The 25,756-nt window shown below is 44.8% G+C and overlaps 1 protein-coding gene across 1 annotated transcript in view; it reads left to right on the forward strand.

The window, feature by feature from the left end:
- LOC115079483 (mucin-5B-like) overlaps positions 1-25,756 on the forward strand; it is a 289,301-nt gene that overhangs the window by 211,928 nt on the left and 51,617 nt on the right. Inside the window, exons 28-30 of the mRNA XM_029583107.1 lie at positions 15,793-15,836; positions 15,933-16,463; positions 18,667-19,401. Coding sequence (XP_029438967.1) covers positions 15,793-15,836; positions 15,933-16,463; positions 18,667-19,401 — 1,310 coding nt within the window. The remainder of the gene's footprint in view (positions 1-15,792; positions 15,837-15,932; positions 16,464-18,666; positions 19,402-25,756) is intronic.

The following is a 25,756-nucleotide window of genomic DNA, read 5'->3' on the forward strand; positions in this document are numbered from 1 at the left end:
GTGGATAATGCACGTTTCCTCAGAACGGATTTCGCCGGTTGTGTGATTAGTCTGTTCTGATAGGCGCTTCTGGTTGGTTTCACAGATGTGTGTAATTGAATTTGAAATGTTAGGTTGAGGGGTGCGATGTTGTGTAAGGCCTTATGTATCATCATTAAAGACTTGAACTGGATCCTGTATTTAATTGGGGCAGAGTCCTATGTGTTCCTGCATTGGACCCCCTGCTGTGCAGGGCCCAGGACAGATGCCCCATTTTCCCATAGGTAAAAGCGCTTTTGCTTGAGTCTCTCCCTTAGGAGCCTTGTATCATGACCTCTTGGGCTAGAATTTCTTATCCATTGGCCTGGATTTATCAGATCTCATGCAATGCTTCAGCTTGACTGATTATCTGAGTAAACTTCCTTCTCCTGGTTTCAGATATAATTTGGATCGAGTTCTAAACTAGTTTGCTCATCCCTAATTAACACCCCACTACAATGAAAGAGGATGAAGTAATTCTAGCCCTAAGCAAAGTAATTCAAAATACATTCTATAAGACATGTGGCTTAAGAAATATTTAAAATTATTGTATAGCAATGTTCTGCCATTACCTAATGGCCTGCTAAAAGGCCTGACTATAATAATGGACTTGACAGTAATATCAGTATCACACATGGTGTGTGTTTCTCTACAAATCTTTGTCAAGTCGCCTAAGTAATTGTTTCTTCTATTATCCTGCAAATAAAATATGTTTGCTAGATTTGGTTGGTCAGTCTGTCAGTCACGCTCAAAAAGGCCTATTTCCCAGGACTTTGTGGGGCCTCTAGTGACTTATTTAGGATCCTTGGGCTTACTTCTCACCCACAAAGTGTTCCATGGGAATCAGAATTAAGAGAGAAATCCAAAGGGAATGGTTTTGGCGTTTTGTGCATTTCTGCAGGTATGGATATTGGTCAAGAAGGGGTTTCCCTGGCGCAGAGGTAAAGAGATTTTTGGACTTTCAGAAAGGTCTACTTTGAGAGATTTTTCCAGCCTTGAAGGGAAGCCCCCCCTTTAAGATAGTTGTTTTGAGGCTTGCTGCTTACCTAATAGTCAAGGAGGGCTGAGTGGTGAAGGAGAGAGTTTTGGGCTGAAGAAAGCGGGACTTTTTTTTTTCCATTTTGGAGGAACTGTTTTCTCTTTTTCAATATTGGGAGAAGGATACTGGTACAAGTTAAGGATAGACAAGGAGAAAGTGATTTGGGAAGTGTTTATTTTGCTTTTCATGATGATAATCTTTGCCTGACTTGCATGGATACTTTTCTTTAAACTTCAGTAAATCCTTTTTATTTTGAACACCACTCTCCTGTCTGTGCTTGAGTTTTTGAGTCCATCCATGGAGTCCACAAGAGAGAGATCTACCCCAGTGAGTAAAAAGTGTGGAGTATTGTGTGTGAGACTGAGAGCCTGGAGGCTTTGTATCCTCTCCGTCGGATTGGACTCCGTCCTCCCAGTGGCTCACTACTGCAGTGAAGAGAGAAGGAGGGATGGTCCGAGACTGTGTGTGTGGCCTTGGGGAGCTGCTATGACCTCTGCATTAGGTTACTGAAACCGAGGGGGATGCCATTGTGCATTCTTGATTCAATTCCTTCCTCTTAGGTTTTTCCAAGCCCCACCTTTTAGCATTTTAATATGATTCTCGAGACCCCTGATGCCCTCTCAACCTCCATCGAACCCTCATTCAGAGCCTCATGCTGAGGAACCCATGCAGTTGGGTCATAGTTTCCTGACACCAGAGGAGAGGAGACGACGGCAAACACTTGGCCTCTGCCTGTACTGTGGCGGCAAGGGCCACTTCCTGGCCCAGTGTAAAGAGCGTTTGGAAAACGCCAAAGCCTAAGTGCCACAGAGGAGCTGTCCCTAGGTTGTGTTAATCCTGCTCCTCAATGTATAGTTCCAGTAACCCTGGAGTACCCTGGAGGGTCCTTCTCTACAGTTGCATTTATTGACTCTGGGGAAAGTGGGAACTTTATTCTGTCCAACCTGGTACAACAACTCCAGCTTCCAGTTCACCCCCGTAACCCACCACTCTGGATTACTTCCATTCGTGGCACTCTGCTTCCTGGGTGCGTCTCAGCCTCTACAACACAGGTAACTCTCCGAACCGGAGTTCTACACACTGAGAAGATAACTTTCCTAGTACTAGAAAAAGTCATTCATCCCATCGTACTGGGATTACCTTAGCTCCAAAAACACTCCCCTGTTAGCCATTGGGATACTCTTCATGTGGCAGCTTGGAGTTCGAATTGCTTTTCGACTTGCCTATCATCTCTGCCTTGATCTGGAGTTACTTTGATGACCACTTCGCTAGCTCTACCTTCCCAATAAAAGGAATTTTCAGATGTATTTTCCAAAGAAAAGGCGGAGATACTACCGCAGCATCGTCCGTTTGACTGTGCTATTGAATTGCTGCCTGGCACCATTCCACCCAGAGGGCGAGTTTATCCATTGTCCCTTCCGGAAACAAAAGCTATGTCAAAATACATCACCGAGAATCTTGCCCGCGGATTCATCCCTCCAAGTCGCCCGCGGCAGTGGGTTTCTTCTTCGTGGGAAAGAAGGATGGATCTCTGCAGCCCTGCATTGATTATAGAGGATTAAACGCTATCACCCACTGAGATCGGTACCCGTTACCTCTTATTCCTGAACTCCTCAACCGATTACAAGGAGCTAAAATATTCACTAAGCTCTATCTCAGTGGAGCTTACAACCTGGTGCGAATCCATCCCAGGGATGAATGGAAGACAGCCTTCAATACCGGTGATGGACACTACGAATACCTTGTTATGCTTTTCGGGCTATGTAATGCCCCAGCGGTCTTCCAGAACTTGATGAATGAGGTACTTCGGGAGATGTTGCACTCATCTGTTATTGTTTATCTGGATGATGTCTTAATTTGCTCTAAAGATTTGGTTACCCACCGTCAACATGTAAAGACAGGTCTTACAAATCCTGAGAGAAAACAAACTATTTGCCAAGTTTGAGAAATGCCTGTTTGAGCAGGAGTCACTCCCTTTCTTGGGCTACATTGTGTCAGCTATAGGGTTCCAGATGGATCCAGACAAAGTGACCGCCATCTAAGAATGGCCTCGGCCTGTGGGAATAAAAGCCCTTCAACATTTTCTGGGGTTTGCAAACTTCTATAGGCAATTCATTCCACACAACTCCCAAAAGATTGCTCCTCTCACAGCTCTCACGAAGAAAGGGACGGACACCAAGGAATGGCCCTTGGATGCATGCCAAGCATTCGAGGACTTGAAAGAGGCCTTCCTATTAGACACTTGTTTACATTACCCAGACCTTCAGCGACCTTTCATTGTAGAAGTGGATGCTTCTGATATTGCAGTGGGTGCAGTACTTGGCCAGGTTTCCATCAAAGGGAAATTACTTCCATGCTCCTACTTCTCCCGAAGGTTTTCTGCAGCTGAAAGAAACTATGGTATCGGGGACAAGGAGCTTCTAGCCATCAAATTGGCATTCAAAGAATGGAGGCAGTGGTTGGAGGGGGCCCAACACCCTATTACAGTATATACAGATCACAACAATTTAGAATTCTTATGCCGTGCTCAGTGTCTGAACCCCAGGCAAGCCTGCTGGTCCTTATTCTTCAGCCGCTTTGACTTCTCCTTACGCCACAAGCCGACAACCAAGAATATACGGGCTGACGCATTGTCTCGCACCACCGAAATTGAAGAATTGGGTAATCCACCTCAATTTATCTTAGATCCAGCAAGGGTCAGTGTGGCAAGCACAGATATAGTCTCTGCAGGCAAGACTGTGGTCCCACATTGGCTCAGGAGAAAAGTTCTTTCATAGGCACATGACTCCCTCACTGCTGGACATCCGGGAAGAACTAAGACTCTGGACCTTCTAGCTTGGTACTGTTGGTGGCCTCGCATGGGACAAGATGTCGCATGTATGTCAATTCTTGCCCAACGTGTGCTAAACAGAAGCCTTTACCAGGCCGTCCTTGGGGCCTTCTACAGCCCCTTCCAGTCGAACCCTGGACCCATCTATCTACAGACTTTGTAGTGGAGCTACCCATTTCAGAAGGAAGATGGTCATCTGGGTCACTGTGGACCAATTCTCCAAAATGGCTCACTTTGTTCCACTACCCAAACTGCCTTCCGCACCGGAGATGGCCCAACTCTTCACGCAACACATCTTCTGAGCTCATGGCTTGCCCCTGCATATTGTGTCAGATAGGGGTCCGTGGTTTACAGCATGATACTGGAAGGCACTATGCAAAACAATTTGGGATCCAGTTGGACCTCACCTCCGCATTTCACCCCCAGAGTAATGGACAAGCAGAATGTACCAATCATTCCTTATAGACTTTCCTGTGAACTTTCGCAACCGAGAAACAGAATAATTGGGTGTCTCTGTTACCATAGGCTGAATTTTCATATATTAATCATACCCATTCGTCCACAGGGAAGTCTCCTTTCCAGCTGGTGTATGGAAAGCAGCCCAAACTACTTTTACCACTCCCATTAGTGGTTCCTTCCCCGGCAGCGCAAACATCAGCACAGCAACTTCACGCTCTCTGGAACTCAATTCAAGAAAAGCTTCAGCACATGGCTGCCACCGCTAAGAAATTTGCCGAATGTCGCTGCCCAGCACCAGTTTTCTTGCCAGGTCTGGCTAAGCACCAAGAATATCCTTAGCCTACCTTCTAGGTGCCTGGCACCTAAATTCTTCGGACCATTCAGAGTGTGTACTTCGGACCATTAGGTGTGCACAAGAGGGCTTGCCAGGTTCTTATGGCCTGGATTGGCCACTGTTGGTAACAGGATGCTGGGCTTGATGGACCCTTGGTATGACCCAGTATGGCATATTCTTATGTTCTTATGAATTTAAAGGGACAGTGGTGGGAAACCTCGGCCAGCCCCCGGAGTGACGTCAGATGCCGGCAGGTTATTTAAACCCAGTCCCTGCTTCAGAACTTCGCCTTGCAACGAGGTTCACTCTGGGAGAGTTACTAGTTTCAGTTCTAGCTTCCGTCCCTGATCTAGCTTCTGTCCCTGATCCAGCTTCCATTCCTGATCCAGCCTTTTTCCTGATCCTTTGGTCTGTCTTCCTGGTTTCTGATTCGGCATGTCTTCTGGATTCTTCTGTCTGCTTCCATAGAAACATAGAAATGACGGCAGAAGACGACCAATCGACCCATCCAGTCTGCCCAGCAAGCTTCACACTTCTTTCCTCTCATACTTATCTGTTTCTCTTGGCTCTTAGCAACCCTTGGTTCTATTTCCCTTTCACCCCCACCATTAATGCAGAGAGCAGTGATGGAGCTGCATCCAAGAGAAATATCAAGCTTGATTAGTTAGGGGTAGTAACTGCCGCAACAAGCAAGCTACACCCATACTTATTTGTTTACCCAGACTATGTTATTCAGCCCTTATTGGTTGTTTTTCTTTTCCCCTGCCGTTGAAGCAGAGAGCTATGCGTGAAGTATCAGTTTTTCTTCTCCCTTGCCGTTGAAGCAGAGAGTTATGCTGGATATGCGCGAAGTATTAGTTTTACTTCTCCCCTGCCTTTGAAGCAGAGAGCTATGCTGGATATGCGTGAAGTATCAGTTTTTCTTCTCCCCTGCTGTTGAAGCAGAGAGCTATGCTGGATATGCATTGAAAGTGAAGTATGCATTGTAAGCCACATTAACTATCAACAAATATTGAATAAGCCTAATAATTGGTAATACCTATAGCCTATGAACTCTCCATTAATTTTACATACTCTTACCCACCCTGTTTTTTGTTTGTTTTTTGATTTTTTTAAATTTGGAGATGGCAGCCCTCCATCCTTCCGCTCCATGAAGGTGGAACACCAACCACTGGCCACTGGCAACCCGCTCCGTGAATGCCTCTGTGGCTACTGCCACTCCGTGCAGTGTTTTCCTGCCTCCTCTGTATATACGTCCTCTGGACCTGATGGATCCACAGTGTTTATCCTATGCCCCTTTGAAGTCCTTCACAGTTTTGGACTTCACCACTTCCTCCGGAAGGGCATTCCAGGCATCCACCACTCTCTCCGTGAAGAAATACTTCCTGACATTGGTTCTTAGTCTTCCTCCCTGGAGCCTCAGCTCGTGACCTCTGGTTCTGCTGATTTTTTTCTGACGGAAAAGGTTTGTCGTTGTCTTTGGATCGTTAAAGTTTTTCAAGTATCTGAAGGTCTGAATCATATCACCCCTGCTCCTCCTTTCCTCCAGGGTGTACATATTTAGATTCTTCAATCTCTCCTCGTATGACATCCGATGAAGACCCTCCACCTTTCTGGTCGCCCTTCTCTGTACCGCTTCCATCTTGTCTCTGTCTCTTTGTAGATACGGTCTCCAGAACTGAACACAGTACTCCAGGTGAGGCCTCACCAAGGACCTGTACAAGGGGATAATCACTTCCCTTTTCTTACTCGATATTCCTCTCTTTATGCAGCCCAGCATTCTTCTGGCTTTTGCTATCACCTTGTCGCATTGTTTCGCAGACTTCATATCATTAGACACTATAACCCCTAGGTCTCTCTCCTGCTCCGTGCACATCAGCCTTCCCCCCCCCCCCCCCCATCGAATACAGTTCATTCAGATTTCCACTCCCCATATGCATGACTTTGCACTTCTTGGCATTGAATTTCAGCTGCCATATCTTCGACCACTCTTCCAGCCCTGACCTTGGACCATCCCTTCATGCTGCTTTCGACCACCTCGGTGGTATCTGGATTTCTTCTTGGACTTTCATCTCTAGGAGACCGCGCCTAAGCCCAAGCGGCTCGGGTCCTCATGGGCTTCTCCCGGGTGGGGGGGGGGGGGGGACACCTCGGGATTCCAGTAGTGAAGCTCCTGACGAGTCTTCTGGCTCCGTCCACCTCCCGGCCACTACATCCTCTGTGGAGATCTTCTGTCTATCCATTCATCATCCGCAAGCCGGCCCAAGGGTCCACAACCCATAACACACTCGATATGATCTACTTGGACTTCAGCAAAGCTTTTGATACGATCCTGCATAGCAGACTTGTGAATAAAATGAGAAGCTATGGAGTTAGCTCCAAGGTGGTAGCGTGAATTACAAACTGGTTGACTGATAGAAGATAGCATATAGTGGTAAATGGAACCTCTGAAGAGAGAATCATGTTAAGTCGAATGTCATTGGAAAGGAAACATTAGTACTAAGGGTCACAAAATGAACTCCAGGGGGGACGACTCAGAGCCAACATCAGGAAATATTTCTTCACAGTGGGTACCTGGAATGCCCTTCCAGAGGAGGTGTTGAAGATGAAAACAGGCAAAGAATTCAAAGGGACATGGGATAAACACTAGGATCCCTAAATGCTAGAGGACAGAAATGAAGAAAAGGGTGCTTGGGGGTAACTTGCTGGTTCAATGGGTAACAGAAGGAATGGGCATTACTACCCTTAACCAATAAGTCTAGATGCTTTTGACGCAACTGCAACATAACTCTCCTCTTTGACAGCGGGCAGGGGGTGGTGGTGGAATTGGATTCAGACAAAAACCAATGAGTGCCCCGACTGTTATAGTCTGGTGTACTGATAAGCATGGGGATCAATCTGCATGGAGTGGCAATTACTAGCCTTAACAAAGGCATGGGGAATTACTACCCTTAACCAATAAGCCTTTATGCTTTTGACACAACTGCAATATCACTATCTACTTCGATGGTGGGAGGGAAGAAGGGGGGAAAAAGGGGAATTGAATTCAGACAGCAACCACTACGGCTCCTGATGTTTACGTTCTGGGATACTGATATGCAGACATAAGGGAAAAAACTCATGAATGCTTCTACGGCCAAGCCCAAAAGCAAAGCACATCAAGCAACATTGTCTGAATTTTCAAGAAGGCTGCTTACCCAGTAAAAATGTTGCTAGCAGTAATGTTTTGTAGGTTTGATAGTTGCTTTGTTTTGATTGTAAATATTACTACTCTTATAAGACTTTAGGATGACTGCATGGAGTGGCAGTTACTACCCTTAAGAGAAGCATGGGAGTAAATTGGATGGCATGGAAGATCTAGAAGAAGCTTACTAAGCAAACTGGATGGACCATTTGGTCCTTTTCTGATGTTATTACTATGTATGTTACTATATTTGTTACCACGTAGCTGGATATGTCTGGCAGGCTGCGATCATAGAATTAACCAGCAGCTGGGTTTGTCTGGCATACTGTAAGCACGGTAAAAGCTAGAAGTCATAACGGAAATATAGGCACATCTATAAGAACATAAGAGCATGCCATACTGGGTCAGACCAAGGGTCCATCAAGCCCAGCATCCTGTTTCCAACAGTGGCCAATCCAGGCCATAAGAACCTGGCAAGTACCAAAAAACTAAGTCTATTCCATGTTACCATTGCTAGTAATAGCAGTGGCTATTTTCTAAGTCAATTAATAGCAGGTAATGGATTTCTCCTCCAATAACTTATCCAATCCTTTTTTAAACACAGCTATACTAACTGCACTAACCACATTCTCTGGCAACAAATTCAAGAGTTTAATTGTGCATTGAGTAAAAAAGAACTTTCTCAGATTAGTTTTAAATGTGCCACATGCTAACTTCATGGAGTGCCCCCTAGTCTTTCTATTATCCGAAAGAGTAAATAACCGATTCACATCTACCCATTCTAGACCTCTCACGATTTTAAACACCTCTATCATATCCCACCTCAGCCGTCTCTTCTCCAAGCTGAAAAGTCCTAACCTCTTTAGTCTTTCCTTATAGGGGAGCTATTCCATTCCCCTTATCATTTTGGTTGCCCTTCTCTGTACCTTCTCCATCGCAATTATATCTTTTTTGAGATGCGGTGACCAGAATTGTACACAGTATTCAAGGTGCGGTCTCACCATGGAGCGATACAGAGGCATTATGACATTTTCCGTTTTATTCACCATTCCCTTTCTAATAATTCCCAACATTCTGTTTGCTTTTTTGACTGCCGCAGCACACTGAACCGACGATTTCAATGTGTTATCCACTATGACGCCTATATTTATTGGGTTGTAGCACCTAATATGGAACCTAACATTGTTTAACTATAGCATGGGTTATTTTTCCCTATATGCATCACCTTGCACTTATCCACATTAAAATTCATCTGCCATTTTGATGCCCAATTTTCCAGTCTCACAAGATCTTCCTGCAATTTATCACAATCTGTTTGTGATTTAACTACTCTGAACAATTTTGTATCCTCTGCAAATTTATCTCACTCGTCGTGGCATATTGTTTAAAAGAAACTCACAGATTTCAACAGCTCAGATTTTTTTTTGTTATAGACATAGTAGAAAAAATGTTCAGAGAGAGCCACGCTGGATTCATAAATTGGGCAGTTTAGAACCTGATGGATTAAATGCATGTATAGAATAGGGACATGTTTTGTTATGTCTGACAGGCTATGCAGATTATGGTAGCTATTTAATTTATGCTGTGATGATAGAATTAAGCTAGCAGCTGGGTCTGTATGGCAGACTGCCAGTACAGAAATAACTAGAAATCCTAGCAGAAATGCAGGTGCTTATATAGCTGCATGTGCCTGACATATTATGCAGATGCCCTCTTAGACTAGATGATCGGGCCACAGCCACATTAATATTGGTAGTTATTTAAATTATGTATCAAACGATACCCAGAAGAGAATGAAAAGCACAATGGTGATTATAGAGACACCATAAAAACAATTGTGTCTATGGACATACAACTCACACTTGTAAATGCGGAGGAAAAATACTTCAGATGCCAGTTCTAAAGCATACCACTTATGAAATGATTAAAGTGCAAAATCATTAGTCATAAAAATCCCCCATATTTCATGAAAGCAGCAAAGTTAGAAGTAGATCTGTTCTATATTTTTTTAATTATTCATTTTTGTATCTTGCTGCTTGGTGCTAAATAGATTTGCTTGTGCTCATATTTGCAATGTGCTGGAAGTGAAAGCTTCTCTGAATGCTCACATCAATGTACAGCAGAATATTATGAAAGTACATTTAGCTTGATAATTTGTTCTGGAATCTCAAGATAATTATGTGGTTCAAAAGTTTTAACCCGACGCTGAGCGTTTTGCCCAAATGGGCTGCTTCAGGGAGCAGCCTTCAATGTTAGTCTACATTGATGGGACAATAAATGGAACAAAATAATGAGCATACTGAGATTTCCCTTTTCAAAAAACATTATAAAGACTAACCTAAAACATGCAGACTTAAACATCAAACATTTTGTTGGGATGCTGACGTCTATCTGACTTGAACAAGATGGCTGAATGCCATGATCAGCCCTTCATTCGTTCTTTTAATAAGAAATGATCCAATCACATTTTGCCACATGAAACAGACCTATTGGTCAGATGTTATTCAAACAAAGGGAAAACAAGATGGAAAAATTGGAGAAAACCAAAACAAAAGAACATTTGAGATATCTTATGTGATTGTCCATCAAATTCCAAATTCCATCGCCTTATTTCAACAGAAGTTAATTCAAACTTGTATGACCTTAAAAAAATCACAAAAAATGTCCCCATTCTCTACATGCATTTAATCCATCAGGTTCTAAACTGCCCAATTTGTGAATCCAGCGTTGCTCTCTCTGAGAATGTTTTCTACTATGTCTATAACAAAAAAAAAAATCTGAGCTATTGAAATCTGTGAGTTTCTTTTAAACAATATGCCACGAGGGGCGCTTCAACTCTTACATAGAAACATAGAAATGTCGGCAGAAGAAGACCAAACGGCCCATCAAGTCTGCCCAGCAAGCTACGCACTTTATCCGTTTTTTTTCCCTTTTTCTCTCTCCCACCTGTTACTATTGGCTTCCAGTACCCTCCAGCCCTAATTCCCCTCCACCCCACCATCAATTTAGAGAGCAGCTCCGTATCTGCATCCAAGTGACATCCAGCTCAATTAGGGGTAGCAACTGCTGTTACAAGCAGGCCACCCCCTTGCCCCATACTCTTACCCACCCCTGTTTTTATTTTTTATTTTTTTTAATTTTTTAAAATTTTTTTTTTGGAGATAGCAGCCCTCCATCCTTCCGCTCCGTGAAGGTGGAACACTAACTACTGGCCACTGGCATCCCGCTCCGTGAATGCCTCTGTGGCTACTGCCGCTCTGTGCAGTGTTTGAATGCCTCTGTGGCGACTGCCGCTCCGTGCAGTGTTTTGCTGCCTCCACTTTATTCACGCCCTCTAGACTTGATGGATCCACAGTGTTTATCCCACGCCCCTTTGAAGTCGTTCACAGTTTTAGACTTCACCACTTCCTCCGGAAGGGCATTCTAGGCATCTACCACCCTTTCCGTGAAGAAATACTTCCTGGCATTGGTTCTTGGTCTTCCTCCCTGGAGCCTCAGCTCGTGACCTCTGGTTCTGCTGATTTTTTTCTGACAGAAAAGGTTTGTCGTTGTCTTTGGATCATTAAAGTTTTTCAAGTATCTGAAAGTCTGAATCATATCACCCCTGCTCCTCCTTTCCTCCAGGGTGTACATATTTAGATTCTTCAATCTCTCCTCGTATGTCATCCTATGAAGACCCTCCACCTTCCTGGTCGCCCTTCTCTGTACCACTTCCATCTTGTCCTTGTCTCTTTGTAGATACGTCTCCAGAACTGAACACAGTACTCCAGGTGAGGCCTCACCAAGGACCTGTACAAGGGGATAATCACTTCCCTTTTCTTACTCGATATTCCTCTCTCTCTGCATCCCAGCATTCTTCTGGCTTTTGCTATCGCCTTGTCGCATTGTTTCGCAGACTTCATATCATTAGACACTATCACCCCAAGGTCTCTCTCCTGCTCCGCGCACATCAGCCTTTCCCCCCCCCCATCGAATACAGTTCATTCGGATTTCCACTCCCCATATGCACGACTTTGCACTTCTTGGCATTGAATCTCAGCTGCCATATCTTCGACCACTCTTCCAGTTTCCTTAAATCCCGTCTCATTCTCTCCACTCCTTCCGGCATGTCCACTCTGTTGCAGATCTTTGTGTCATCCGCAAAAAGACAAACCTTACCTTCTATCCCATCCGCAATGTCGCTCACAAAGATATTGAACAGGACCGGTCCCAACACCGATCCTTGCGGTACACCACTTAAAACCGCTCTCTCTTCAGAGAAAGTTCCATTTACCATCACGCATTGTCTTCTGTCCGTCAACCAGTTTTCAATCCAGGTCACCACCTCGGCACTCACTCCTAAGCTTCTCATTTTATTCACCAGTCTCCTGTGTGGAACCGTATCAAAAGCTTTGCTGAAATCCAAGTAGATGACATTGAGCGTTCTTCCTCGATCCAATTCCTTGGTTACCCAGTCAAAAAAGTCAATCAGATTTGTCTGACAGGATCTTCCTCTGGTGAATCCATGCTGCCTCTGGTCCAACAATTCTCCGGACTGTAGATAGTTCACTATTCTCTCTTTCAACAGTGACTCCATTACTTTTCCCACCACCGAAGTGAGGCTGTAGTTACCAGCCTCCTCTCTGTTCCCACTCTTGTGAAGCGGGACCACCACCGCTCTTCTCCAATCACTCGGCACCACTCCCGTTTCTAGGGATCTATTGAACAGGTCACACAGCGGACCCGCCAGCACATCTCTGAGCTCCCTCAGTATCCTTGGATGAATCCCATCAGGCCCCATGGCTTTGTCCACTTTCAGATTCTTTAGCTCTTCCCATACATTATCTACTGTACAAGGATTTTCATCTATTCCACTTCCCTCCAGTTTCTTGTTGTGTAGAGATGGTCCTTCTCCAGGGTCTTCTTTAGTGAACACAGAGCTGAAGTATTCGTTTAATATTTCTGCCATTTCTTCATCTCTCTCCACACATTGATCATTTCCACCTTTCAATTTCACTATACCACTTTGGACTTTTCTCTTTTCGCTGATGTATCTGAAAAATGTTTTGTCACCATTTTTTATCTCCTTGGCAATCCTCTCTTCCGCTTGACTTTTTGCCAACTTGATTAATTTCTTCGTCTCCCTCAGTTGAATCAAATATTCTTCTTTGTGCTCCTCCCTTTGGGATCTTTTATATTTCTTGAATGCTGTTCTTTTAGCTTTAATTTTGTCAGCCACCTCCTTTGAGAACCAGATAGGTTTCATTTTTCTTTTGCTTTTCTTTACATTTCTAACATATAGAGCAGTTGCCTTGGTGATTGCTCCTTTTTAGATTGGTCCACTGCTGATCCACATCTCTCTCATTTTCCCATCCATTTAGATCTTCCTCTAGGTACTTCCCCATTTCCTCAAAGTCCGTGTTTTTGAACTGTAAAACTTTGGTCTTTGTGCTTCTTTTCCATATTCTTTTAGTGATATTAAACCATACCGTTTGATGATCACTGGTGCTGAGGTGGGCGCCCACCTTGACATCAGAGACATTACCTCCATTAGTGAGCACTAAGTCGAGTATAGTTCCTTCTCTCGTGGGTTCCAATACCATTTGTTTGAACAAAGTTACTTGCATGGCATCCACTATCGCTCTACTATTTTTAGATTCTGCAGATGGGATTTTCCAGTCTACATTTGGCATATTAAAGTCACCAACGATCACCACGTCCCCCTTCTTACCTATCTTATGGATGTCTTCAACCAGATCTCTGTCCAGCTCTTCCTTTTGGTTTGGAGGCCTGTAAACCACTCCAATATAAATGGATGCTCCATCATCTTTTTTTAGGTCGACCCATAGTGCTTCTTCCTTGCCCCAACTTCCTTGCAGCTCAGATGCTTGGATATTATTTCTGACATAAAGAGCCACACCTCCCCCTTTTCTATCCACTCTGTCCTTCCTTAATAAGTTATAGCCTGGTATTGCTATATCCCAATCATGAGATTCTGTGAACCATGTCTCTGTGATAGCAACAATGTCCAATTCTGCCTCTGTCATTAGGGCCTGCAGATCTGGGATTTTATTTCCCAAACTATGAGCATTTGTGGTCATAGCTTTCCAGGTACTCTCCTTAAGGTTATTGCTTTTCCTGTACTCCTTATGAGACTTTAGTTGAGATTTGTTATTCACTTCACTCTTTCCTTCTGCAGTTGTGCCACTGATGCCAGAGTTATCCATCTCAATTAGCTTTTTCTTTTGGTTATGGATCTTGAAATTCTGCATGCATTGGTTTTTTTCTCTTTTCTGGTAACACTTCAATGTTTGCCCAGAAGTATAAGGCTTTCTATCTTTTGTGGCACCCCCTTGGGTTCTATGCAGGAACCTAGCTAGTCCTAGGTCCCTGCATAGAATCTTCCATCCCCCTCCATCCCTCCGAACCTGGAGGGCTGTGATCAGATGACTCGCTTTAATTAGCCCAGCAATTTTAGTGATGGAATCTGTTTTAGAAAGCCTTGTAACAGCGAGGATGACTTGTTTCTACTCTCTGGTGATGGCTCCCAGCCCCACCCTGTGCCTTAATATTGAAGGGATTCCTCATCAAGCACTCCCTGCTGCTTCTGTTAATTAGAGATAGCTTTTGAGCAAGATTCCCTTTTGGGCTCTCAATCCAGAAGACTGAAGACCCGTGAGCACCACTCTACTCCCTAGCCCGGTGACAGCACCCTCTTAGAGAGATTGTGATGGCTGAAGATGTAGCCAGCTTTACCTTTAAAAAGTATTTTTGGACAATTGCTTTGGGGGGGGTGAGGTCTTTTCTGCCTCACCCCTCCCTACTGGGATGCAGAGTTAAGGCAGTCTGATCCCCTTTTTCTGACTTTTTCTGCATGAAGTCCCCTATAACAGAATTAAGGAGAATGATCAAGATGAGGAGACCCCAATCTGATCTCCATCCCATGGGACCAGGACAGGCTTAGGTGCCCAAGAATGAGATGGATTCAGGTAGGTCTGTTTTGCTGTGTTTGAGGGGACCCCTTCAATAGGATTCCCAGTTACCTGCTGGGCGAGCTTTGAGAATTTAAAATCACCATGGGAAGATCTGCTCAGATGCCTGAAACAAAGGACTCCTACCTAAAGAAAAATACACACCTGTACTAACAGCCCAGAAGTAGCTTCAATCTTATAGACAAATGGACTTAAATTAAAGTTGACTGATTTGGTAAGAAATTAAGAATTAAACACCCAGAGCCTGGTCCTGACTGGTTTGTCCCAGAATCCCACTCCTTGGGAAATAGCTACTATCAATGCACACTGTAAGCAACACACCATTGTTTGGGCTATAAATAACACCTTCCTTCCCTCCCTCCCCCACAAAAAAAGAATCCACCCAGGGATAGTGAGTGAAGCATGAGAGTAAGTGCTAGTCTGTGTACTCTTGGGTCTTAAACACACTTCCCACCACCAGTAAGGGTTCATTTACATGTGGCAGTAGGAATATATCCTTAGCAGTGTGAGTGGGATTAACTGGGCAGAATGGCTGGGTTGATTTGTCCTTTTCTGCCATGCTCAGCTACGCTACTGTACTATTCATGACAACTTGAATCTTAATATTGCTTCTCAGAATTGATAGATTTGATTCATTTGAAAACATTTGCAGACTGTACCAAGAGTCAAAGTATTAGAAAATACACACCATATTACCTTAAAAAAAAAAAAAAAGAAAACTTCATTAAAATATAGAACGCAAAAGGTTTGCAGGGGAAAAATGTTGCTGATGCAAAAAAAGTATACAAACATTAGCTAATTATGTGGAAACCTAAAAATGTGGAACACACAGAGTACATTTTTTCACTAACTCTAGCTATTAGTGTACCACTTCCATAAGCCCCAAAAATTCAACAGATGATAATGTATCTGAGATCATAAATATGTTACAACTGTTCTTTCTTTCTCTCTCATTAGTGAATGCACACACAAAGGCATAGAATGCATCTATGAACATTCAGGTAAGGTATTGCAGTTATGTTTTAGGAGTATACGATTCTTAGATGTTTATGTTCTTAAATGCCTACTTGCACTACTTTGTCTCTTCCAATCTACAGCTTGCCGCTGTGAATATGAAGGGAGGATATATAAATACGAAGATGTAATCAACCATTCTGAATCTGGGAATGGGATGTGCACAAACACAACATGTGGAACCGATGGATTAGTGATCACGACAGTATATACATGTCTTCCTACTCCTCCTCCGAGTGAACAATCTGTAGTATCCACTATTCCACAATCAACTGGACCACCTGTTACTACATCAAAGCCAGAACTTACAACAGGCACATTAGGTACTTCACCATTAAGCACAACGGGACCAACAATTGAAACTTCTGAGTCTGTATTTACCAGCTCACACATGACTACAAATGCTACAGGAGAACCTGTTAGTACCTCACCTCCAGTAAGTGCCACTATGGAAAGCAGTACTTCAGCAACAGGGACCACCCAATACTTAAGTACCACTTCTGAAACTGAACCTACCTCTTCGCATCTTACTTCTACTTCTGAAGTAACTGTTCCAACTTCAACTCCAGGAAACTACACTACAACTCCTGCAACTAAAACAAGTGCCACAACAGGTATGTATTTATTGAATTGACTGTGAACCTTTGAAGGTCAGAAAATGCTTTGTGTTGGCATTCTCCCGGCTGATCTATTAGAAACTTTCTCTAACATACCACACATTTCGTATAGCTTTCCTCTTTGTTCTGCTTTATTGTTGAAAATAGCAGTAAAACCTCAGAATCGTATCCCAGGCCCTTAAGATGGAAGCAACCATTGCATAACGCATCATCTTATTTTCTGTTGGTGTGAAAGTTAGAAGACTAAAACAAATGATGATGCCATTCGCTAGTAAAATACAACCATGACACATGCTAGGCACGGGATTTATTCCTCAAATTCTGTATATGGTAGTGTTTGCTACCAAGAAATGAAGCTGACATGATACTTTGTCATGAACATTCAGATTTCCTTTTAAATACAGCAATTATTCAAGTGGCTTTCTGACGGTTGCTGTTAATCACTGGCGGTGTCATACAAAAACAGGCGAAAAAGTGACATAATATGATGCAGGACAATGCTAGCATGAAAGCAGAGCAGCAGCCTAGTGATGAGAGCAGTGGGCTACAAACCAGGATTAAATCCTGCTGATGCTGCTTGCGACTTTGGGTAAATCACTTCCTCCACCATTGCAAAGGTGCAGGCTTCCATTCCAAGGCCGCTGTGGACTGGAAAATACCTCCAGTAGCTGAATGTAATCTGCTTTGCAATGGCTAATAAGCCACGAAAGGAGATACATTATAGAAATCATTAAAATTTAAAATCATTAGCCCTGTTATCTGTACCCTCTTGTTTGATGTACTTTCCAACTTTGGTTCTATGTAAACCGACGTGATATGTACTAGTACAGGAACATTGGTATATAAAAGCCTTAAATAAATAAAATGAAATTAAGATGGTAAAAGTAAATGAAATTGAATGCTCATATGTAGAGAGAGAGAAGACAATTTTAAACCTCTCCTGTGATGCTTGTTAGCTTGTGGGTACCCGTACCTATTACCTGTGGATCTTCAAGCTAAATCAATAAAGGAAACTCCTCTTGAGTATCCCTTTGAAAATCCAGAGGTGGGCCAGTGCCTTGGGGATTTCAAAATAGAATTCCAGTGTATATTTAAAGGAGAAGACATTGCCTTAAAAATGTCTGCAGATGTGCCATGAGTAATTTTTTCTGCCATTTTGGAAGAGATCTCCTTCAGACTAAACTATAAATTTGGCAGTAGAAGAAAAGTACTGAAGGATCTGGAAACAGTGCTACAGGGCAATTAGCTGCTCTTTGAACCTGGCCCTAAATACCATGTTGGATGTGACAGTCATCAGAACTGTAACAGTTGTAAGAAACCTACCTAGTTAAGTGCTGGCTAGCTCTCAGTTTCAACTGGATCCCTGCAAGAAAGCAGACACCAGAAAACATTACAAGCAAACACTGATAGTGTTTCACTACAGGCATTCTTTCTTTAGCGAGATAAAATGACAAAATGTTACCCCGATTTAGTGCATTCTTTCAATGTTTTATGCTATATATTTTACTGGATCAGTTAAGCTTCAGGGGGTACTTTTCAAGCAGCCTGCTATCCTATCTCTGTGACCATATTTTATGCGCAAATTTGTTCTTAAATATTCAAAACAGAATTATGCGCATAAAAAAGCTTTGAAAATTCAACGGAGTGTTTGAACCTCCTGCTTCATGCTCGCAGAAAGTTAGACTGGGCTGAGTGCAGGTGTAACTTTGTACACATTGAATGACCCACATACTTTTTTTACTGAAAGAATGTACATAAATCCCAATCCTGTCCAAACTCCCTCCCTCCCCATGAATGCCTATTTGGTATTCGCCGAGTCGTGTTGCACGTACACTTTTACGCGCATACCCGCCAAGGCTATTTTGAAAGGTTCACTTGGGTGGATATACAGGGATTTATGTATGTAAGTGCTAATGACCATGAAAAAATCAATACTCAGAACCCAAAAGCAAAATCCAGAAAATAACTCCTGACATTGTTTACACAATGTATACCAAGGTAATGGTCAGACCAAGGTAATGGTCAGAACAAGAAACCCTTACAAATCTAAATACAATGTGAGAAATGAGCTGATGGATATAGGTGAGGCTCTTTTCAATATTATACGGTATAGAACTTTATCTTAAATTGAAGTACTGCTGCTAAAATGGGACTCTCTAAAATTCTCATTTTTTAATCTTTTTCTTTGATCTACCGTCAGCAACTACAGGCTGTCTTTATGAAAACTGCACATGGTCAGAATGGTATAATGTCAGCTCCCCTAAAGATGGAGATGAGAAAGGAGAATTTGAAACATTTAAGAATATAAGCGATAAAGGTCATAAAATATGCGAAACACCAAAGCAAGTTGAATGCAGGTCACAAAGATTTCCCAACCTTACTATTGAAGAAGTTGGACAACGAGTGGAATGTAGTAAGAGTTCTGGACTCTCATGCTATAACAGACAGCAAACATCAGGAAAGTGCGACGACTATATGATCAAAATACAATGTTGCCAGCATGTGCCCTGTGGTACAATAACCACAACAACACAGCCCACGCCACAAACAGGAAAAACATCGACAGCCGTGGTATCCACTATTACTCTTTCAACTGGAACACCTGTTACTGCATCAACGCCAGAACTTACAACAGGCACATTAGTTACTTCAACATTAAGCACAACGGGACCAACAATTGAAACTTCTGAGTCTGTATTTACCAGCTCACACATGACTACAAATGCTACAGGAGAACCTGTTAGTACCTCACCTCCAGTAAGTGCCACTATGGAAAGCAGTACTTCAGCAACAGGGACCACCCAATACTTAAGTACCACTTCTGAAACTGAACCTACCTCTTCGCATCTTACTTCTACTTCTGAAGTAACTGTTCCAACTTCAACTCCAGGAAACTACACTACAACTCCTGCAACTAAAACAAGTGCCACAACAGGTATGTATTTATTGAATTGACTGTGAACCTTTGAAGGTCAGAAAATGCTTTGTGTTGGCATTCTCCCGGCTGATCTATTAGAAACTTTCTCTAACATACCACACATTTCGTATAGCTTTCCTCTTTGTTCTGCTTTATTGTTGAAAATAGCAGTAAAACCTCAGAATCGTATCCCAGGCCCTTAAGATGGAAGCAACCATTGCATAACGCATCATCTTATTTTCTGTTGGTGTGAAAGTTAGAAGACTAAAACAAATGATGATGCCATTCGCTAGTAAAATACAACCATGACACATGCTAGGCACGGGATTTATTCCTCAAATTCTGTATATGGTAGTGTTTGCTACCAAGAAATGAAGCTGACATGATACTTTGTCATGAACATTCAGATTTCCTTTTAAATACAGCAATTATTCAAGTGGCTTTCTGACGGTTGCTGTTAATCACTGGCGGTGTCATACAAAAACAGGCGAAAAAGTGACATAATATGATGCAGGACAATGCTAGCATGAAAGCAGAGCAGCAGCCTAGTGATGAGAGCAGTGGGCTACAAACCAGGATTAAATCCTGCTGATGCTGCTTGCGACTTTGGGTAAATCACTTCCTCCACCATTGCAAAGGTGCAGGCTTCCATTCCAAGGCCGCTGTGGACTGGAAAATACCTCCAGTAGCTGAATGTAATCTGCTTTGCAATGGCTAATAAGCCACGAAAGGAGATACATTATAGAAATCATTAAAATTTAAAATCATTAGCCCTGTTATCTGTACCCTCTTGTTTGATGTACTTTCCAACTTTGGTTCTATGTAAACCGACGTGATATGTACTAGTACAGGAACATTGGTATATAAAAGCCTTAAATAAATAAAATGAAATTAAGATGGTAAAAGTAAATGAAATTGAATGCTCATATGTAGAGAGAGAGAAGACAATTTTAAACCTCTCCTGTGATGCTTGTTAGCTTGTGGGTACCCGTACCTATTACCTGTGGATCTTCAAGCTAAATCAATAAAGGAAACTCCTCTTGAGTATCCCTTTGAAAATCCAGAGGTGGGCCAGTGCCTTGGGGATTTCAAAATAGAATTCCAGTGTATATTTAAAGGAGAAGACATTGCCTTAAAAATGTAATTTACAAGAAACCTAAAAAAGAGCAAGGTGTTGGGAAGAACGGAATTCGTGGATCCTTGGGCCGGCTGACTGGAGAACACACTCCGGTCGATGGGAAAGGAGCCGGTAGGCGGAACAAGGCAGATGCAGCGAAGATAGAGTTCACCCTGGAAACCCGAGACCCCCCCCAGGAGGAGCCCATAGGGGTCCGGGTCGCTGGGACTTAGGAGATCCGAAGGTAGGAGTCAGAAGAGTCGGGCAGGAATTCGGAGGTCGAGGCAGGCAGAAGACAAGCGAGGCGAGCAGAAGTCCAGTGGTCGAGGCAGGCAGAAGACAAGCGAGACGAGCTGAAGTCCAGTGGTCGAGGCAGGCAGAAGACAAGCGAGACGAGCAGAAGTCCAGTGGTCGAGGCAGGCAGAAGACAAGCGAGACGAGCAGAAGTCCAGTGGTCGAGGCAGGCAGAAGACAAGCGAAAGCTGGAAGTACTGGAACGATGCCGCAGGGAACAACAAAACAAGGAAACTGGAACAAGGTAGGACCGGAACGTCGCTGGAACACAGGAACAAACAGGAACCAAGGAACAGCAGGAGCAAGCAAGATCCAGCAGGAAGCAACTAAGCACTCACAGGAGCGACCTCGTTGCAAGGCGAGGTAGGAGAGACTGAGCTGGCTTTAAATAGGGAGCCAGCGTCTGACGTCAGATTGTGGGCGGTTCAGCACCTCCTGGTGCTGGACCTACAAAAGCTGTCCCCTCGCGCGCGTGCGCGCGTTCCTGGGCAGGGGGAGGAGCTGAAACGAGGCTCGGCGGCGTCTCCACGAGGGAGATGCCATTGTCATGCTGCCGGGCAGGCCTGGACCCCGGAGGAGCGCGGCAGAAACGGAGGGACGCGGTAGCGCTGGGGCAAGTCGGCCCGAAGGTAGGGAGCCGGTTGCCAGCCTGGCGACCGGAATCGCAACAGTACCCCCTCCTTTACGCCCCCTCTTCAAAGGACCGGGTTTATGGGGATGGTCCAGATGAAATTGGCGCAGGAGAGATTTGTCTAAGATGTTGCAAGCAGGTTCCCAAGTATTATCCTCGTCTCCGCATCCCTCCCATGCAAGTAAATACTCCCACCGTCGGTTGAGGAACCGAACATCCAAAACGTCCCGCACTTGGAAAGTGGGGTCATCGTCCGTGGGAGCTGGAGAAGACTGAGGTGGTCGAGGATGAAATCTTGAGAGTATGAGTGGTTTCAGTAGAGAGACGTGAAAGACGTCATGAATGCGCAAGGTGCTGGGCAGCCGTAAGCGGTAAGACACCAAACCCACTCTTTCCGCTATCCAAAAAGGACCACAAAATTTAGGTGCAAGCTTTTTGGAAGGTTGGCGAAGATGGAGATTCTTAGTACTGAGCCATACCTTGTCTCCTGGAAGATACTGGGGGGCAGGTCTTCGATGTTGATCTACATAGCGTTTAGAAGAGAGTGCGACTCTTTGAAGACGACGTTGAGTGGAAGTCCAGAGCCTCCCCAGTTGGTTAGCGCTATACTGGGCGGCAGGAGAAGAGACAGGTACTGGAACTGGCAAGGGTGGTTTCAGCTGTTTACCGTAGATGATCTGGAAGGGGGACCTTCCAGTAGCAGTATGTACGTGATTGTTGTAAGCGAACTCAGCCCAGGGCAACAGATCCACCCAATTGTCTTGTCTATGATTGATGAAAGCTCGCAAGAATAGTTTCAAAGACCGGTTCATTCGTTCAGTTTGGCCGTTGCTCTGTGGATGAAAGGCAGTAGAGAAACTTAACTGAATCTTGAACTTTTTGCATAGAGCTTTCCAGTACCGGGCGGTGAATTGGGGACCACGGTCTGAAACGATGTCTTGAGGTAAACCATGGATGCGAAAAATATGATGACAGAACAGAGAGGCCAACTCGGTAGCAGAAGGAAGTTTAGCAAGTGGCACGAAGTGAGCCATCTTAGAAAAACGGTCCACTGTGACCCATACTACCGTCTTGCCGCGAGAAGATGGAAGTTCTACTATAAAGTCCGTGGCAATATGTGTCCAAGGTTCCGTAGGAACGGGTAATGGCTGCAACAACCCCCCTCGGGGAGCCAATCAGAGGCTTTTGCAGGGCGCACGTGGGGCATGAGCCAACATAAAGATCAATGTCACGCCGAAGACCAGGCCACCAATAAAAGCGGTTAATCAGGTCTAGGGTTCTTCGTGCCCCCGCATGCCCTCCAGTTAGGGAATCATGACCCCACGCCAAAACCTTTTTACGAAGTCCTTGGGGTACAGTGACCTTGGTAGTCGAATCAAGAGGAGTAACGCTTAATTGGACACATGCAGGATCCAGAATATGTTGCAGTGCCTCCTCTTCCTCAAACTGAGTGGTGCGAGAAAGGGCGTCCGCCCGGGCATTCTTTTCCGCGGGCCGGTACTTGAGCGTAAAATCAAAGCGGCTGAAGAACAGCGACCATCTCGCCTGACGGGGATTTAGTCGTTGAGCTTGAGCTAAGTACTGTAAGTTTTTATGGTCGGTATAAACAGTCACTGGGTAGTTTGCTCCCTCCAACCACTGTCTCCATTCTTCGAAGGCAAGTTTGATGGCAAGGAGTTCCTTGTCTCCAATGCCATAGTTGCATTCAGCCGGCGAGAATTTTTTGGAGAAGTAGGAGCAAGGCATTAATTTGCCTGAGGCATCGTGTTGACTAAGCACGGCTCCAACTGCTAGACTGGAAGCGTCTACCTCAACGATGAAAGGGTACTGCGGGTTCGGATGGCGTAAGCAAGAGGCTTGCAAAAATGCTTGTTTTAGTTCTTCAAAAGCTAGGCAAGCATCAGAAGGCCAGTCATGGGTGTTGGCCCCCTTGCGGGTAAGTGCGGTGAGGGGAGCCACCTTTCGGGAGTAGTATGGTATAAAGTGTCTGTAAAAGTTAGCAAAGCCGAGAAATCGTTGGAGAGCCTTTAAGCCAGAAGGACGAGGCCATTTGGTAATAGCGGAAACCTTCTCTGGGTCCATCTGGAATCCAGTGGAAGACACAATGTACCCCAAAAAGGGGAGTGAGTCACACTCGAACTGACACTTCTCAAGTTTGGCGTATAGATGGTTATCTCTTAAGACTTGTAATACACGTTTGACGTGATGACGATGTGTGTGCAGATCTGGAGAGTAGATCAAGACATCGTCGAGGTATACGATGACGAAGGAGTGGAGCATCTCACGAAGTACCTCGTTCATGAGGTTCTGGAAGACGGCTGGGGCGTTACATAACCCGAAGGGCATTACCAGATATTCATAGTGCCCGTCTCGGGTGTTGAAAGCCGTCTTCCATTCGTCTCCTGGACGAATACGAACCAGGTTGTAAGCCCCACGTAGATCGAGTTTCGTGAAAACTTTAGCTCCTTGTAATCTGTCAAGTAATTCAGGTATCAAAGGGAGCGGATACCGGTCCTTCTTAGTGATGGTATTCAACCCTCTGTAATCGATGCAGGGTCTGAGGGTACCGTCTTTCTTTGCTACGAAAAAGAAGCCCGCCCCAGCAGGTGAGTGCGAGGGGCGAATGAAGCCCTTGGCAAGGTTTTCAGAAATATAGTCTGACATAGCCCGAGTTTCAGGTAACGACAGAGGGTAGACTCTGCCTCGTGGTGGAGTGGTGCCAGGAAGGAGTTCAATAGCGCAGTCGAAAGGTCGATGAGCCGGAAGAAGTTCTGCTTTCTTTTTAGAGAAGACATCTGAAAATTCCTGATAAGCTGAAGGGAGCTCTAAAGCTGCTTGACAACACGAAACTGTGGATCTCAGAGGCAAGTCCAGGCAGTGTTGAAAGCAGAAAGGACTCCATTGGGCAATTTGTAGAGAATCCCAATGAATTAGTGGTGCGTGCAGTTGCAGCCACGGAAGCCCCAATACTATGGGATGCACTGATTTCTCCAGCACCAGAAAGGAGATGCTTTCAGAATGAAGGATTCCGGTCTGAAGAGTGAGAGTCTTAGTGATTTCAGAGATGTCACCTGGCAACGGTGTGCCTCGAATAGAGGTGACCCGCAACGGAGGTTCTCTGGGTATTGTTGGAAGTCCGAGCTGATGTACTAGTTCTTTCAAAATAAAGTTCCCTCCAGCCCCAGAGTCAATAAAGGCTAAAGTTTGGAATGAACCTTCAGGATATATCAAGGTCACAGGTACTGTACATTGAGGAGCAGCATTAAGACAACCTAGGGAGATCTCCTCTCTCCGCCCTAGGCTCAGGCGTTTTCCGGCCTCAGTGGACACTGAGCCAGAAGGTGACCCTTGGTACCACAGTACAGACATAGTCCAAGAGAACGCCGACGCTTCCTTTCTTCCTCGGTTAACGGTGTCCGACCAATCTGCATGGGCTCTTCAGTGGGTTTATGAGCCGAAGTGGACGGTGTCCGGGAAGAAGCGGCCAGAGGTCTTGAGAAGGAGGGAGCCAGAGAAACTGGTCGACGAACCACTCGACCCTCCTTAGCGCGTTGCTGTAAGCGCCGGTCTATCTTCCTGGCTAAGTCTATCACCTCGTTCAAGGTGGGAGGAACGTCTCGAGCCATCAGCTCGTCCTTTATACGACCGGCGAGACCCTCCAAGAAAATACCTCGCAAGCAATCGTCTTGCCACCCTAATTCCATAGCCAGGGTGCGAAACTCGATTGCGTAGTCTGCCAGCGAACGAGGCCCTTGTTTCAACTGAAGAATTTCCGTAGTGGCGGTAGACTGACGAGCAGGCTCATCAAAGGTTTGTTTGAAATGAGCCACAAAGCGATTTAGGTCGTGCAGCATAGAGTCCTGATGTTCCCACAAGGGGGATGCCCAAAGCATCGCCTTCCCATCTAGTAGTGACAAAATATATGCCACCTTGACGGCATCAGAGGGGAATTGCCCCGGCAGCAGGGAAAAGCGAATGAAACATTGGTTCAAGAAGGCCCTGCACGTCTTGGCGTCTCCAGAATAACGCGTGGGAGCCGGAAGTTGAGTTGGTACTGAAGACTGTGATGCTGGAGCCGGAGGCGGAGGCGGGGCTGCCTCAGGAGGCCGGGCATCTAGGCGACTTGCCAGGCAGTCGACTGTAGCAGCCAACAGTTCAAGACATTGCTGTTGCTGCTGAATTCTTTGGGCCATTCCCGGAATGGCTTGCAGACCAGAAGCGTCCGCCGGATCCATGGCCTTGCAAACTGTTGGGAAGAACGGAATTCGTGGATCCTTGGGCCGGCTGACTGGAGAACACACTCCGGTCGATGGGAAAGGAGCCGGTAGGCG

This window comes from Rhinatrema bivittatum, chromosome 17 (genome assembly GCF_901001135.1).
Source record: "Rhinatrema bivittatum chromosome 17, aRhiBiv1.1, whole genome shotgun sequence".
Taxonomy (NCBI): Eukaryota; Metazoa; Chordata; class Amphibia; order Gymnophiona; family Rhinatrematidae; genus Rhinatrema; species Rhinatrema bivittatum.